Genomic DNA, 17,730 nt, shown 5'->3' on the forward strand with positions numbered 1-17,730 from the left:
CTTTGGAGCTGTAGCTGAAGAATTTACACCTACTATGCATTTCAGTTCAACTCCTTTAGGAGTTCAAATTATATCTTGTAGAGTGTGAAGTCAAGGCTTAGAAAAACAGAAATAAATCTTACATAACAGCAACCTGACAATCAGAAATTAAAATACCACACTAAAAGGTTTTTAAAGAAACGTGATATACTATAACATCTGTGCTTTAAAGCCAAAGCATGTTTGCGTCTTCAGAGGTCGAAACACGATGAACTCCTCTGCTGTCACTCGCGTTTTGTATAATTGCAAAATGCTAAGTCTCAACACAAGTCAAGTTTAAACAGCCCTGCGTTTGGCTCACATTTCCCCAAAACGCTGCAAGGCCCGAAATTTGCACCGATGGCTTGTGTTTCAGATATTTTCTTTACACAACACCCAGCAAGAACTCAATGATCATCATAAAATGAGCATGAATTGTTTCAAGCAACCCAAATGAAAACACGCTTTAATAGGAAGAAATAAGAAATTGTGTCTATTCATTTTCTTTATACACTAATCATTGTATTCCTATTTCACTTATTTCTGTACCTTAATACATTTATATTGATTATTCATTTGTATTGGCTTTCTGTGCCTTAATACATTTATATTGATTATATATACATTATTAGCTCATCTGTGTGCTTTGTATACATTTCTGAAATACATAACGTGGATAAATCATAATAAAAAAGTGTATCATCATTTTTATCATAAATCATAATCATGTATCATAAATAAATTGTAGTTGCATGTATTTTCTGTGAAGCTGCTTTGAAATCCATTTGTATTGTGAAAAGTGCTATAAATGTGAATTAAATCATTTTTTGACCTGATAACCCTCATTCATAAAACTCAGCTACTCAATATTTTAGTCACAATAATAATAATAATAATAATAATAATAAACTTTATTTTATATAGCGCCTTTAAATGTTACATCTCAAAGCACTTTACATAAAAAATACACATAACATTACAGGCAGTAAAAATAAAATATAAATAAATAAATAAAAAAGACAGCAACAAAGTAGACAAATGAATCACATAAAAGCTATCCTAAAATAATATGTTTTGAGTGATGATTTAAAAACACTAAGGGATTCTGCATTCCTAATCTCAGAGGGCAGGGAATTCCACAACTTAGGAGCCAATGAAGAAAAAGCCCGATCACCCATAGTTTTCAACCGTGTTGTTTGGACAGTTAAAAGACCAGCTTCAGAGGAGCGTAGAGCACGTGTTGGTGTATAGAGGGTTAAAAGCTCACACAAATAATGAGGGGCCAAATTATTCAAGGCCTTATACGTGAGCATTAGAATTTTAAAATCAATACGAAAACTAACAGGAAGCCAGTGCAATTTTTGCAGGATTGGAGTGATGTGCTCCCTTGCACTGGTCCTAGTTAGAATTCTAGCAGCTGAATTTTGTACCAACTGTAATTTATTCAGTGTAGCATTTGAAACTCCAGCCAGCAATGCATTACAGTAATCAATGCGTGAAAAAACAAAAGTGTTGATTAACTTTTCTGCCACAGAGAAGGTCAACATGGGACGTAATTTTGCAATATTTTTTAAATGAAAAAATGATGCTTTGACTGTGTTACGAACCTGATGGTCAAATGTTAAGTTGGCATCAAATATCACCCCCAGATTTTTCAGTTTAGTTTGAAATTGTAAAGCAGAGCCATCCACACTTAAGGTTATGGACTCTGCTTTACGCAACTGATGAGGTGAACCAATAAGCATTACTTCAGTTTTGTCACTGTTTAGACAGAGAAAATTTTCAGACATCCATTGTCTAATCTCAGTAAAACACTGAGAAAGAAAAGACACAGGCATATTGACATCAGGTTTTGAATGTATATAAATCTGAGTGTCATCGGCATAAAAGTGAAAGTTAAGACCAAGAGTTCGTAAAAGTTGGCCAAGTGGAAAGATGTAAATATTAAAAAGTAAAGGGCCCAAAACTGATCCCTGGGGAACACCAGAGTGCACTACACCGATCTCAGACCTGCAATCACCCATCACAACAAACTGCCTGCGATCAGAAAGGTAGGACCTAAACCACTGTAATGCAGTTTCAGAAACTCCAAAGACAGTCTGTAAACGGGTGTTTAAAATTGAATGATCTATAGTGTCAAAAGCGGCACTAAGATCATTGTATTAACTTCCTACACTGTAAAAAAAATATTTAGAAAAAAAGTTACCTGGTTGAGTTCATTGAAATTTAAATTTTGAGTTAATACAATGAACATTTTTTGAGATTTGACAACCTTTATTAAAATATCATTAAAAAGATTGTGTAAGCATATTGGGTAATTGTGTGTGTTATTTCTGATGACGCAGTGAAGCATGCCAAATTGTGCTATTTTCATGATTTATCACATTTTTTATGTGGTTCAGACACAATAATATTTTGAGTTTCTATTTTTTAAACTAATTTCCTTCATTGTATCAACTCAAATTTTTATTTTCAATAAACTCCAAATTCTAAGGCAACCAGGTTACTTACTTTTTTAAGTTAAACCAACAAAAAACAACACATTTTTTTACAGTGTACTGATGAGTATGCGTGTGTATCGATATTATAGATTGATTTTTTTGTCATTAATCCATTAATATTTTAGTGGATCAGTGACAAGTATGATTCAAACAAACACAATGATTTATTTCTCCACCCGCGACTGATTGGACTATGATTGTTGTATAGGGTTTGTTGTATTGCCCAAACCCTTCAAATGTCAAGTCAAGAGAGAGTGACCAGCGCAGATCAAGAAAGGAATATTATGAGATTTATCGGCCTGCCGACGGGCTTACGTTTTGGTAGGCCGTTTGGATAACACACAGCCCCGAGTCCAGCGTGCTAATATGTTCCGTTGTGTATACACATAAGCAAAACAATCTATAACAATGCAATACTATTACATATAAAAACCACATTTTACTCACATTAGTGTGTTGCACCATTCCTGTCGGATCCAATATAGAAGAAAGAGCATTGTGTTTTAATCTCAAATGTCTGCAAATCCAGCTCGACCTGATGAGATTTGTTTACAAATCTAACTGAAAAATTTAGATGTGATCAGTCACTAGAACATTTTCAATTGGAGACATTTTTTTTACAGTGAAGTTTGTTTCTGCTTGTGCTGGTCTATTAAATGTACATCATGACAGCCGGATCTCACGAAAATGCGTATAAATATTACGAGTGTGCAATGTCGTGGAATGTATACGGCAAAACTTATTTTGGCGTGTCTATGCCACGCTGTTTTTCGCGTGCATATGACACGCACTTTATGGCGTATTATACATACGAACCCCCCAACCCACTACCCTAAACCTACCCAGAGTGTGTCATATATACACCATAAAGTGTGTATCATATGCACGCGAAAAACAGCGTATCCTCTAAACAGAGTTTTAGCGTATACATTCCCCGACATTGCACACTCGTACTATTTATACGCATTGATCGGGTTGCTAATAATGCATACCCTTAATTTTAAAGTCAACTTTAAATAAATAAGCACTATAAATGTTAAATTAATTGTTTCATAGACTAAATAATTAAGGAGATTTTACATCATTTATTCAGATAGATTCTATTAAAAACAAACCTTAAAAACTACTCAATAATATTGTGTAATATTAAGTTAATAGCACATAAGATTTTTTTTTTACAGTGTGGTAAATATGTAATTTATTCCCGTGATCAAAGCTGAGTTTTCATCATCATTACTCCAGTCTTCAGTGTCACACGATCCTTCACAAATCATTCTCATATGAGGATCTGATGCTGAAGAAACATTTCAATGTTTCAATGTTTTTGCTAATTCATATTTTTGAGGAAACAGTGATTGTTTTTTCAGGATTCTTTGATGAATAGAGATTCAAAAGAACAGCATTTATTTAAAATAGTTTGAGGAAGATAAAATCTTATTTAAAAACGAATGCTTTAATTCAGCAAGGACAGCAAAAGAGAGAGTAAACACATTTATAATGTTGAGGAAAAAGATTCCTCTTTATATAAAAAAAAATGCTGTTCTGTAGAGCTAAAGAAATGTATCAAAGGAACTGTATCACGGTTTCCATAAAAATATAAATATTTAACAATGATAAAATCAGGACCGTTATTAATAATTGATCCAAAATAACAATTGGTAATAATTTACCACTAAATCAGAATATCTGAAGGATCATGCGACACAGAAGACTACGTTAAAAGAAATGTGAAAAGAAATCAGCTTTTAATCACAGGAATAAATTACATCTTTAAATATATTCACATAGAAACATATTTTAAATTGTAATAATATTTCACTGTTTTTACTGTATTTTTAATCAAAGGTGAGCAGAAGAGACTTTCAAAAACATTTACAAAATGTAATTATTCCAGACTTTTGACTTCAGTTCTCCTATCATCTCCTAACATCTAAAGTCCATTCCCTGCATGCGCTTATTATAAATTAGGCATGCACTGATGACCCCCCAAAAAAAATATATTATGAGAGGGAAAACCAATGAAGGTTAGCCACAGATTCAAAGGAAATTACAAAATCCTGATAGACAGATCAAATAAGTTGCCGTTATAATTCCTGTCTGTCCTTTCCTGGAGGGATGTGGCTTTACCTGGCTCAGGTATCAGGGCTGGGCCGTTATAAGTCAATGCGCATGAGAAATGTGCTCAGAAGAAAACACTTTCCTCCTTTCCTATCAAACAGGTGAGCCGCCTCAGCAAATCATTTTTACAGCAACCATTCGTTATAATGTTTAACAAACTCTTTTGAAGATTTTCTCTTTGAAACAACGACCTAGCAAATTTAACTAGCAGATATGACTCGGTGATGATTGCCATTGGAGTGACAGGAAAAACTTAAACACCGGTCAATATTCATTAATGATTTACAGCATTAATGTGTCGGTTACATTCAGTTTTTGATTTTGATTTTCTATATGCAGCTTAAAAAGTGTGTTGTTTTATTCAGAGGTGATGTTTTTACAGCATATGTCATAATTTTAAGTGCTTTTTGACAACACAAAGCTTTTTTTATGTTCACTCTAAATATGTTAATGATGTCCAAGGGTCAAGGCTGGAGAAATAAGGATAAGTGTGTTGGAAAAACCGGCCTCTGGTGCTGATAAGGTTTATAGAAGCTCTGGTGTGTGAGCATGTGTTTGTAAGAGTCTCAGTTTGTGATTTTCCGTCTTATTTTACAGTAGAGACACTGGGATAACATGCGGTTCAGCGCCCTCTTCTTCATCGTCCTCCTGGGCTTCCTCTACCTCACACTGGCTCAAGGTAAACGCCGCATGTGAGGATGATGATGATGATGATGCAGCTGTTAAACTTGTGTTTTAAATGGTTCCTTTTTAAAGGCTAGCAATGTGAAGAGATTAAGAAAACATACACCGGAACCCATTGCATTATGCTTTATTCGTTATTGCATGTTCAGAACCACAAATCAATGAATTTCAAATGGTCAAAGTGTGTTTTATGCCTATTTGATTTAATTTTTCTAAAAAAAATATATATATATATAATGCAGTAATTGCTAAAAATGCATGATTTTAAATGTTAATGAAAATCACTAATGCATTCATTTAGCATGATTGTTGTAAGATGTTTTAGTCATATTGCATATAGATAGATTAATATGTATTTTTGGAAACAATAACTAAATGATTATATTACTCCAACTATTCCACTTCTGATTTGTAAAATATAATGCATTTAAAAATTGAATAAATGTTAACATTTGTATTAATATTGTTGTAAGTAACATTTATTAATATTGTCAATTAAAATTGTCATGTAACATTTATTAATATTGTCGTAAGTAACATTTATTAATATTGTCATGTCACTTTTATTAATATTGTCGTAAGTAACATTTATTAATATTATAGGAAGTAAAATTAGTTAGTTTCTCACTATTACCTAGTGTCTTATTATCATGCATATTAGGATATTGTCTGTTTATTAGTAGCTACTTATAAAGCACATATTAATGCTTTATTCTGCATTATAGTCTACATCCGTTAATAACCCAATACCTAAACTTAACAACTACCTTACTAAATATTAATAAGCAGTAATTATGAGATTATTGAGGCAAAAGATAGTCATACGCAGTAAAAAATTATTTTGAAAAAAGTTACCTGGTTGCCTTAAAATTTAATACAATGAACATTTTTTGAGATTCGACAACCTTTATTAAAAGATTATTAAAAGATTGTGTAAGCATATTGGGTAATTGTGTGTGTTTTATTTCTGATGGCGCAGTGAAACATGCCAAATAGTGCTATTTTCATGATTTATCACATTTTTTATGTGGTTCAGATACAGTAATATTTTGAGTTTCTATTTATTAAATAAATTTCCTTCATTGTATCAACTCAAATTTTTAATTTCAATAAACTCAAAATTTTAAGGCAACCAGGTTACTTACTTTTTTAAGTTAACCCAACAAAAACCAACAACACATTTTTACAGTGTAGTTATTAGTGAGAATTGGACCCTAATCTAAAGTGTGACCAAATGAATATAAAATAAATAACATGTTGTGTTTTCTTTGCTGTGCATGTAAATGCTTTGAATAATTATTTAGTTCACGTCTATAGAAATAATCTGTGAGACGATTCTTAAATAATAACATGAGTTGTTTTTCCACCACCTCCTCGTGCATTTGCAACTATATATAGATTTATGAGACAGTGACACATTCACTAAAGCATCTGTAAAAACAGTTGCGTTATGATTCATATTTATGCCTTTGTTGTGTATCTGTCTGTAGGCTCGTATGAGGACTGCTGCCTAAGATATGTCAGGAAAGTTAAACTGTCCATGAGGAACAGAGTGACCAGCTACAGAAAACAACAGCAGGACGGAGGCTGCAACATCCCTGCCATTGTGTAAGCAACATAATATAGACATGTGAATTTTTGTACCTTTAGACTTTTTAGACTGGGTATGAAAAGTAAAACTTCAAAGACTCCACTTTGAATTTGAATTTTGATGTCCATTTAGCACCTCATATACACAATATTGTCAAAAGTATTGCGACGCCCCTCTAAATCACAGAGTTCAGGTGTTCAATCTCTTCATGGCCACAGGTGTATAAATCAAGCACTAGGCCTGCAGACGCTTCTACACACATTAGTGAAAGAATGGGTCGCTCTCAGGAGCTCAGTGAACTCAAGCGTGTGGCCGTGATAGGTTGACACCTGTGCAATAAGTCCATTCCTGACATTTACTCACTACTAAATATTCCACGCTCAACTGTTAGTGGGATTATAACAAAGTGGAAGTGATTGGGAACAACAGCAACTCAGCCATGAAGTGATAGGTCACGTAAAATCACAGAGCGGGGTCAGCGCATGCTGAGGGTCACAGTGCGCAGAAGTCGCCAACTTTCTGCAGAGTCAAAAGCTCCAGACCTCCAAACTTCTGTGGCCTTCAGTGCAATGCAAAGCGTGGGATGTTGTGGAATAAAGCACGCTGCCACTAGACTGAAAGTGAAGGCTTTTTTTGGAGAAACCAATCACGCTTCTCTATTCTGCCAATCCCATGGACGAGTCTGGGTTTGACGGTTGAAAGGAACTCTTAATGCTTCAGCATACCAAGACAATTTGGACAATTTCATGCTCCCAACTATGTGGGAACATTTTGTCGGTTCATAAAGACATGGATGAGGAGTTTGGTGTGGAGGAACTTGACTGGCCTGCACAGAGTCCTGAGCTCAACCCGATAGAACAGCTTTGGGATGAATTAGAGTGGAGACTGAGAGCCAGGCCTTCTCGTCCAACATCAGTGCCTGACCTCACAAATGAGCTTCTAGAAGAATGGGCAAAAATCCCCATAAACACACTCCTAAACCTTGAGGAAAGCCTTCCTGAAGAGCTGAAGCTGTTAGAGCTGTAAAGGGTGGGCCGACTCCATATTAAACCCTACGGATTAAGAATGAGATGGCATTAAAGTTCATGTGCATGTAAAGGCAGGCGTCCCAAAACTTTTGCCAATACAGTGTATAACAAGTTTCAGGTGGAAAATATATAATAATTTCTTGAGTTTCCATATGTGAAGTGTGTGTATCTGTGAAATCATGACTTGACTTGTTGATTGATTATGGTCTATAATTCAGCTTCAGATCTCATAATGTTTAATGCACTCGTCTCCCCGCAGCTTCACACTGAAACACGGTCGTGTGTTTTGCGCTGATCCCAGAGAAAAATGGGTCCATGAAATCATGCAGAAGGTGGACAGACAACCTATCTCACCGATGAAGAGGAAGGTATGCACATTTTAAAATCTATAGATATAAATGTATAGGAGATCACAATTTCTATTTTATCTTCTTAGCATTTTTAATCACCTACTGACTTTAATAGTCCTGCAAAGGGACAAATTCATTTTAATTGAATATTTTTAAAGCAAGACACTACAGGACACTACTATTTTGCTTGCATAATGTCTTCCTTTAGACAAATTGAAAGAAAACATCCAAAATGTACATGAATGTTTTTTTTTATTACACTTTATCTATTAATATACATACAATACAGTCACCTTAAAAAGCATATACTGTACATACACCAAATGTTACAGTTGTATTCCTATATTTTAAAGGCTTTTATATTCTAAGGGGGTTGGTTATCATTTATATGACATTTTATTTCTTAAAAAATACAGTAAAATTGTTTGTTTTTTTATTTTTAAAAAAGTGCCAGCCTTTTTTCACCTGTGTTTTGATTGGGAGATTTAGGACTCTATCAGTAAATGCATAACAGCGCCCCTACAGCCTACAGTAAAACACGGAAAGCATCAATCATAAATGTGTGAAAGAGTCTCATAAAAGCCAGACATTTCCGTCATTGATAGGGAAGCGTCTAGTTGGTGGGGAAGAGTTGTCTCATAAAAGTTGGAAATTTCCGTCATTGATAGGGAAGCATCTCATAAAATCTGGAATATTCTATTAATGGTGGATTTATTTTTATTTTTTTTGCCAACCATAATAACTATTAACTTTGTCAAAGGAATAATTTTGAAATGTAAATCTGCTATTAAATAAATGTTTTTGTTTTGATATACAGTACGCAAGAGGCTAAACGAGCAAGAGGAGGGAAAGCTGCCCGAGTGTCTCGGCCAATCACATTCTTTCTTTGAGTCCCGGCTCTCCGAGCGCACATGCAGCAGTGATTGACTGATGTTCTCAGTACTCCTGTGCTATCAGGTGGCATTTCCTGCTTCCAGACCTTTGTCGCTTCACTGACGGACTGCTGGTTAAATACTCAGAATAGGAGAAGGCCATTATTTTCCCTTTCCACATGCTGCTGTAACCCTCACTCCCATGCTCGGTTACAAAACCTCGTGAGCTGCCTTGATGTCTACTTCTCTGCATAGGAAACAACTCAATCTGCTCTCAGTTAGTGCTACTCATGTAAAACCCACAATTCGGCATTGCATGTTGCTAAGCTAACAATACAATCTAACAAACATAAAAAATAAAGTTTATGAATTCCTTTCGCAATATGATGCATAATAGGCAGCTCACTAGGTTTTAGAACAGCTTAACTGTACAGGGTCGTATTAAGCTATTATGAACTTTCACTTTGCACACTTTGATTTACTGCTTTTGCCCCACAGTATCTACAATAAACAGTCAGTGTGATAAAATATTAGGCAATAATTAGCCATAAATGTGGGTGGGTTTTACAACGCAGATAATCCGTCTATTCCTTATGAGTTTATCTGACGCACGACAAGTGATTTTGGAGTTTGTACGATATTATAATACATTGTAGGCCTAAATTATGATTTGTAACTGTGCTTAATGCAAAAAGCTTCAGAGATGATTTTAGTTAGCCTATTGATAAAACGAATATTCATAGATGTCATTTATTCGCAAATCTCTTTCTTTACACTGACTATTTTCATAGAGGTTTTATATGTTCAGTAGAGTTTATTATTTAAGTTGAACTACTGTTTTTCACATTTAATGTTCACTTTGACACTCGATCCCATGAAAATTTGTCTTTATAGAGTCAAAACTCTTGTTCCTGATAAAATATTCTTTACACTGCAGATTTGTGCTCATATACAAAAAATAAAATGTTTGAAAATAACTCTATCTTTTTTTTCTCTTTTTTTACATGATGCATGTTGGTAGGGCCTAATTGTGAAATTATTTCTCAAAACTGAGGTTAAGTATCAGATGCTAAAATCCATTAGGAAACAATGGAGAGCAATCACTCTGTGGTCGTTAAAAATCTCAGGATGTCCTTCGATAAAGAGTAGGGGTGTAACCCCGGCATCCTGGCCAAATTTGCCCATTAGCCCCTGTCCATCATGGCCTCCTAATAATCCCCATATCCTGATTGGCTTCATCACTCGGTCTCCTCTCCACCAATCAGCTGGTGTGTGGTGAGCGTTCTGGCGCAATATGGCTGCCGTCGCATCATCCAGGTGGATGCTGCACATTGGTGGTGGCTGAGGAGATTCCCCCTTCTATATGTAAAGCGCTTTGGGTGTCTAGAAAAGCGCTATATAAATGTAATGAATTATTATTATTATCAATGTAGGCCTAGATCAGATGATCTTGTGAGAAATGTTTGAGTTCATACGACAATCTCTGAATTATGATTCTTGGAAAATCACTTCTGAATGATTAGACAGATGACAGTACAAATCTGACAATAATAACCCGTGTCAAACTGAAATAGTTTTAATTGTGCTGTAACCTACTTTCCTTTTCACGTGAAACAAAAGACTCTTATAAGAGGTCAATAAAATATATATTAATATTTAACAGGGTCAATAAAACGGCAGAGAATTATAGCCTATATGGCTCTTGTGAAACAGGTTAAATGTACTTTTTAAAGGTCAGCATTTTCATGAAAGGCGGAACAGGGATGGGATCAGATGGTGGGCTGCTTTTATAAGGGTGAATTCAGGGTAATCGGGACACTTGCCATTGAGATGACTTCCCTAATTGGTTTTCGGGGGTCTTTAAAATGTTAACTTACAATACATCATGTATTTAAATTGCACTAAAAGATTATTTAAAGAATAAAATGGGGCCATGGCAAATCTTCAAAAACACACAGTCTTAATTAAGGATGTGCCAAATTCTCCCACGCAACCATCACTATCTTGTCACGGCTAATAGCGAGCGCTTTAGAGACGCTGTCTGTCTGAATATCCGTCCGTGCTGCAGGTTCAAGCCTGCAAAAATGAGCTGATGTCCCAAGGCTCTCATTTCACGTGTTTGTGAAGTCCCGTTTCTGCACCTTCACGCCAGTTTCCCTCTCTGTGGTGATAATGGAGGCCGAGGCATGTCTGCTCAGATAACATCTTAGCGAGTGTCTTCAGAAATTGGCTTCGTCTGTGATAAATTGTTTCCAGTCGATATGGTTCATTCTGCCTTCGAGCCAAAAACATCCCGCAGCAAGGTTGGATATATAGTCTTCATCAAACGTGCAAATGGAGGCTGTAACATGTCATTTACCCTGGTAATGATATGACTGAGTTTAGGACTCACTTGTTAGACAGATGCATCACTACTGTCAACCTATATATTTGTATCCATCCTCCAAAAATTATCTTATGATATTCACAAAAATGACTAATGAGTCAGTTCATTTAATCAACAATATACACAATGAATCATGAACAAATTAACCTACTTTTATGAACTGGAGTCAAAATCATTCAGTGCAACCAACGTAGTCCCATTCATTAAAAAATGACTATAAGTCGGTTCTTTTTAGACTCTGAAAAGCCCTGAAAAGTGAAGCCAAAAATGTTTCGCTCACGCTCACCCCCAAGTGGCTGGACCCAGCATACACTCTAAATAATGCTGGGTTCTTTTTTAACCCAAAATGCTGGGTTAAGACAGTTGGGTAATTTTTGTTGGTTTATTTGATCACATTTTAAACACCATTGGGTAGTTTCAAATTTCCAGTCATTGGGTTAAACCTGATGGGTCGCAATGCTTGGTTGATTCTACCCAGCACTTGGTTGTTTCACGTGCTTCCCGCCTTGATTCGTTTAAATTCGCTCCCAAACTGACATTTTGAAAGGACAATGCCACTGGTTGCAGATGTTTTAAGATAAGTTCATATATTTTCAATAATAATCATTTTAATTAGCATAATTATAGTTTTTTTTCTTCTTTACGGCAAGTTCAGCAACAATTCTTAAGCTTACATGACGTTAAGACGACAAAAGTTTTACCTCAGAATCCGATGCAATGTAAGTTACGCATGTGAGACGATAGATTAATACAGTTTGTGATTACACAGAACCATGATCCCCTTACGAAAATTGAACATGGTTGTATGTAGGGATGTCACAAGTACCGGTACTTCGGTACCAAGTAACGTTACATTTGAAATGTTAAAAATGTGACGATAGTATGATCTGTATAGCATCGACTCACAAGTAGACTATATTTGGTCCCGCAGCTGCGTTCAGTCGCATCACGCAGGGCTCCAGACTGTAGCCGAATATATACAAGTGTCTGTGTATATTAAATACGATTTAAATATTAACGTTACTCTTCCATGTTTTGCATCTCTGTGTGAATGACGGGGGCGCGTGTCATGTCAAGAGTCTAGAGACTCAAAAGTCACGGCAACCCGTCAAAATAAAAGTTCGATTTAAACGTGAATAAATTGACAGAATATATTAGGTTTGTAGTTGTCATTGTTGGCAATTTTAAGACATTTGTGTATTGTACTATTTTTCAAGCAATAAAAATTATTGTTTAAACAGTCTAAACATGCATTCTTCTTTTGTTATTTCATGATTGTCTAGTTTTACAGTAGGCTAATGCACAGGAGATTTTTTAAGAATAACCCAGCAAGAACAACCCAGAATAGCAAATCCATAAATGGTAAAAAATTGACTACATTTTGGGTTTTCTCAACAGCCCAGCCTGCTGGGTTAAAATGCTACTGGGTTATTTTAACCCAGCATGTGTTCTGTCCAATATTTACCCAGCGCTGGGTTGCCAATTGGGTTGTTTTTAACCCAGCCATTTTTAGAGTGTAGGTCATAAAGACTGCCCTCTCCATGCAATCAAATGGGCAAGACCACTTTGACACGCTCCACCTACCTAAGTATTGCATTGCACTGGTGGTGGTTGAGGAGAGACCCCTGACATGAGTGTGAAGCGCTTTGGGTGTACAGTAGTACATTTGAAAGCGCTATATAAATGCCTCATTCATTCATTCATTCATTCATTCATTCATTCATTCATTCATTGCTGAGACCAATGTTCAGCCTTTCATGGAAACGGTATTCTGGTGGCTGTGGCTCTTCCAGCAGGATAATGCTCCTGACACAAAGCACAAATGCTTCAGGAATGAGGAGCACAACAACAAGTTTGAGGCGTAGACTTGGCCTCCAAATTCCCCAGATCTCAATCCAATCGAGCATCTGTGGGATGTGCTGAACAAACAAGTCTGATCCATGGAGGCCTTATATCACAACTTAAAGAACTCAAAGGTTCTGCTGCTAACATCTTGGTGCCAGATACCACAGCACACCTTCAGGGGTCTAGTGGAGTCCATGCCTCAATGGGTCAGGGCTGTTTTGGCAGCAAAAGGGGGACCTAGACAATATTAGAAATGTCATAATGTTATGCCTGATCTGGGTATGTTGTTAAGGGAAAGTAAGCCACAACTCACACTAAAACCGACTTGATGTGTGTGAGCCAAATATGGCCCTTATGACCTTTGCCACTGCCAGAACTGACCCATTTGTGCCATAGTTGGCCCAGATGAGGCCCGGATATGTATGCTGACTGGGTAGTTCATGAAAAAAAAAGACTTGTATAAGCCTTTTTTTTAAGTGAGTCAAAACATTCAGTGCAAAAGAATATTATTCTATTGAATCAACAACATAGCCATAGACAAGGCGCCTAGAGTAATCCAGTTCACTACTGTTATGAGACCATTAGTTTTAGTTGGCAGTCACAGCATGCATACTTTGAGAGAGAGAGTATTTATTATCCTACAACTATCTTATATTCTGCCCAACCCTGCAAGTGATCGGACCCTCAGGGAACTATTATCCTATTAATACATAAATGAATAAAAACTATTCAGGTGTGCAATAAGCTCATCCTTTCAGAGTTAATAATGCAAAGCAAACAGTCCAAAAATGTGGGTCAGGTTAAATATTTAGGCCATGAGTGCAAAAACATCATTCAATGCTCATTTCGCCTAAGGAACCATGTGGTCATACGTTTCCATTGTTTTTTAATCCGAGACAACTGTTATTGTTGCTATTGGTGGATTCGGGAACGCTTGCATAGCTTAGAGGGATTGGATTTCCTCTTCAAAGAGATTTTCTTTAAGGCGACTCAGTTCCCAACATGTTGGAGCCCAGCTTTAACATGCAGGAATACACAAGCACTTTACCTCATGCAACTAGTAATAAATTAATTATTTCAGTTGATACAATGAAGGAAATCTGTTTAATAAAGAAACTCAAAATATTATTGTATCTGAACCACATAAAAAATGTGATAAATCATGAAAATAGCACTATTTGGCATGTTTCACTGCGCCATCAGAAATAACACACACACAATTACCCAATATGCTTACAAAATCTTTTAATAATATTTTAATAAAGGTTGTCGAATCTCAAAAAATGTTCATTCTATTAACTCAAAATTTTAATTTCAATGAACTCAATTTTAAGGCAACCAGGTAACTTTTTCTAAATAATTTTTTACAGTGTATGGATTAATCACTTTTTTGACGTGGTATGTTGATTGTACAGGTTATGGTCTTACAAGAAACATGAACCTACATTAATGCATTTGACAGACGCTTTTATTCAAAGCGACTGATATTGCACACATGCATATGGCAAGCCGTTTTGAGTTTTATTCATTCGGGATATGAATTCTTGATATCAACAATTCTATTTTCACCATATCTCACCATGGCTGCCATTCAAAGTCAAATGATGATATCAAGAATTGACTTCTTACTAGTTGAAATTCATGTCAGAAATACAATTCGTACTGGTAAAATTCATCATTTTGATATCAACAAAGTTTAACCGTTGCCTCTCCAGTGAACCTGCAGTGACTTTCACGTGCACCAAAACGAGTGAATTACTTATGCTTTCGATAAGACAGTTTGATATCCCTGAAGTTTACCGTAATTGACTTTTTATACTGTGATGATTATATTTTCCCTTCATTTTTTTTTTTTTTGTATTGTATATACCTTGAATGCAATGTTAATTGCTTTGGAATAACGCATCTGCCAAAAGCATAAATGCAATGAGACTCAAAATATATATATTATCAGTTCATGCATTCCCGGGGAATCGAACCTATGGCTGTGATGTTGAGAACTCTACAATTCATTGTTTAACATGCAAATTACTCATCCAAACATCCTGTCCAGTAAACATATACATTTATGATACATAAACTTGGGTAACTTAGGTATTTTAATAGAGTCATTGATGAATTTTTGTTTCAGTTATGTATTTAGGGATTTGCTTGTTGTGTTAGAATATGGGTTTTCATTTTCCATGAAATGGAAACTGAGAGCATCAGATGCAAACAGAAAAAATAAAAAAATTATGAAAAAGAAAGTAAGACACAGAGCCTGGGTCTTTTTTAAAATCCTTTAGCTAAAATACACCTATTTTCTGTGTTTTAAAAAAATTATTCCGGGAAACTCCACGATCTGCAATTACAATCTCCTTGCCAAAAATGTGTGCCGGATAAAACATGCTCTGGAGAATGGGTTGTTGAGTTTAAGACAAGATGTGTAATCCTCTCTGATAATTATGAAAATCCTTTAATTTCATACCTGTTCTCAGATCATAAAGGATCAATTTTGCAGCAGAAATAAAATAATTGACTCCATCAACAATAATTACAATTTTTGACAGTGAACAGTGAACACATCTAATGACATCTCCGAGGAGAATGAGAGGGTTCATGATGCGGGCTGTGCCATATGCACATAATCTTGTTTTCTATGCTGGTCATATAATTAGAATATCGCCAAAAAGTTTATTTATTTCACTAATTCCTTTCAAAAAGTGAAGTGTGTATATTATATTCCTTTATTACACACAGACTGATATATTTAAAATGTTTTTAATTTAATTAAAACATTTTTTAATTTTGATGATTATAACTGACAACCAAGGAAAACCCCTAATTCAGTATCTCAGAAAATTTGAATATTTTGAAAAGGTTCAATAATGAAGACACCTGGAGCCACAGTCTAATCAGCTAATTAACTCAAAACACCTGCAAAGGCCTTTAAATGCTCTCTCAGTCTCGCTCTGTAGGCTACACTGATGGGGAAGACTGCTGACTTGACAGTTGTCCAAAAGACGACCATTGACACCTTGCACAAGGAGGGTAAGACACAAAAGGTCATTGCAAAAGAGGCTGGCTGTTCACAGAGCTCTGTGTCCAAGCACATTAATACAGAGATGAAGGGGAGGAAAAGATGTGGTAGAAAAAAGTGTACAAGCAATAGGGATAACTGCACCCTGGAGAGGATTGTGAAACAAAACCCATTCAAAAACGTGGGGGAAATCCACAAAGAGTGGACTGCAGCTGGAGTCAGTGCTTCAAGAACCGCTACACACAGACGTATGTAAAACATGGGTTTCAGCTTCGCATTCCTTCTGTCAAACCACTCTTGAACAACAGACAGCGTCAGAAGCATCTCGCCTGGGATAAAGACAAAAAGGACTGCTGAGTGCTCCAAAGTTATGTTCTCTGATCAAAGTAAATTTTGCATTTCTTTTGGAAATCAGGGTCCCAGAGTCTGGAGAAAAAGAGGAGAGGCACACAATCCACAATGCTCGAGGTCCAGTGTAAAGTTTCCACAGTCAGTGATGGTTTGGGGTGCCATGTCATCTGCTGGTGTTGGTCCACTGTGTTTTCTGAGGTCCAAGATCAACACTGCCGTATACCAGGAAGTTTTAGAGCACTTCATGCTTCTTCCTGCTGACCAACTTATTGGAGATGCAAATTTCATTTTCCAATAGGACTCGGCACCTCCACACAGTGCCAAAGCAACCAGTACCTGGTTTAAGGACCATGGTATCCCTGTTCTCAGGGGCGTAGCACCAAATTTTGGGCCCTGGGTACAAACCATCTTGCTGGGCCCCCGTACCATGTATGTGTATGTATAGAAAACGGACTTCCCTGCCTTGGGCCCTGGTTACTCAGTACCCTTTATCCCCCCAGTCCCACGCCCCTGCCTGTTCTTAATTGGCCAGCAAACTCACCTGACCCTAACCCCATAGAAAATCTATGGAGTATTGTGAAGAGGAAGATGCGATATGCCAGAGCCAACAATGCAGAAGAGCTGAAGGTCATATCAGAGCAACCTGGGCCTCCATAACACCTGAGCAGAGCCACAGACTGATCGACTCCATGCCATGCCGCAGCGCTGCAGTAATTCAGGCTAAAGGAGACCCAACTAAGTATTGAGTGCTGTACATGCTTATACTTTTCATGTTCATACTTTTCAGTTGGCCAAGATTTTAAAAAAATCCTTTCTTTGTATTGGTCTTAAGTAATATTATAATATTCTGAGATACTGAATTTAGAAAATGATCCTTAGTTGTCAGTAATAATCATCAAAGTTAAAAGAAATTTGAAATATATCAGTCTGCGTGTAATGAATGAATACAATATACAAGTTTCCCTTT

At 36.2% G+C, this 17,730-nt stretch overlaps 1 protein-coding gene across 2 annotated transcripts; it reads left to right on the top strand.

Annotated features, from left to right (window-relative positions):
- The first annotated feature begins 4,667 nt into the window (after positions 1-4,667).
- Positions 4,668-10,194, top strand: ccl25a (chemokine (C-C motif) ligand 25a). 2 transcript variants are annotated; one of them, XM_067453340.1, is made up of 5 exons: positions 4,668-4,738; positions 5,235-5,316; positions 6,812-6,929; positions 8,200-8,308; positions 9,108-10,193. In XM_067453340.1, the coding sequence occupies exons 2-5, from the start codon at positions 5,253-5,255 to the stop codon at positions 9,120-9,122; spliced, it is 306 nt and encodes a 101-aa protein (XP_067309441.1). In that variant the 5' UTR covers positions 4,668-4,738; positions 5,235-5,252; the 3' UTR covers positions 9,123-10,193. The 2 variants fall into 2 exon arrangements, with proteins under 2 accessions (XP_067309441.1, XP_067309442.1); XM_067453341.1 differs by lacking the exon at positions 4,668-4,738 and adding an exon at positions 4,804-4,900 and having other exon boundaries at positions 9,108-10,194.
- The last annotated feature ends 7,536 nt before the right edge of the window (positions 10,195-17,730 follow it).

This window comes from Pseudorasbora parva, chromosome 9, assembly GCF_024679245.1.
Source record: "Pseudorasbora parva isolate DD20220531a chromosome 9, ASM2467924v1, whole genome shotgun sequence".
NCBI lineage: Eukaryota > Metazoa > Chordata > Actinopteri > Cypriniformes > Gobionidae > Pseudorasbora > Pseudorasbora parva.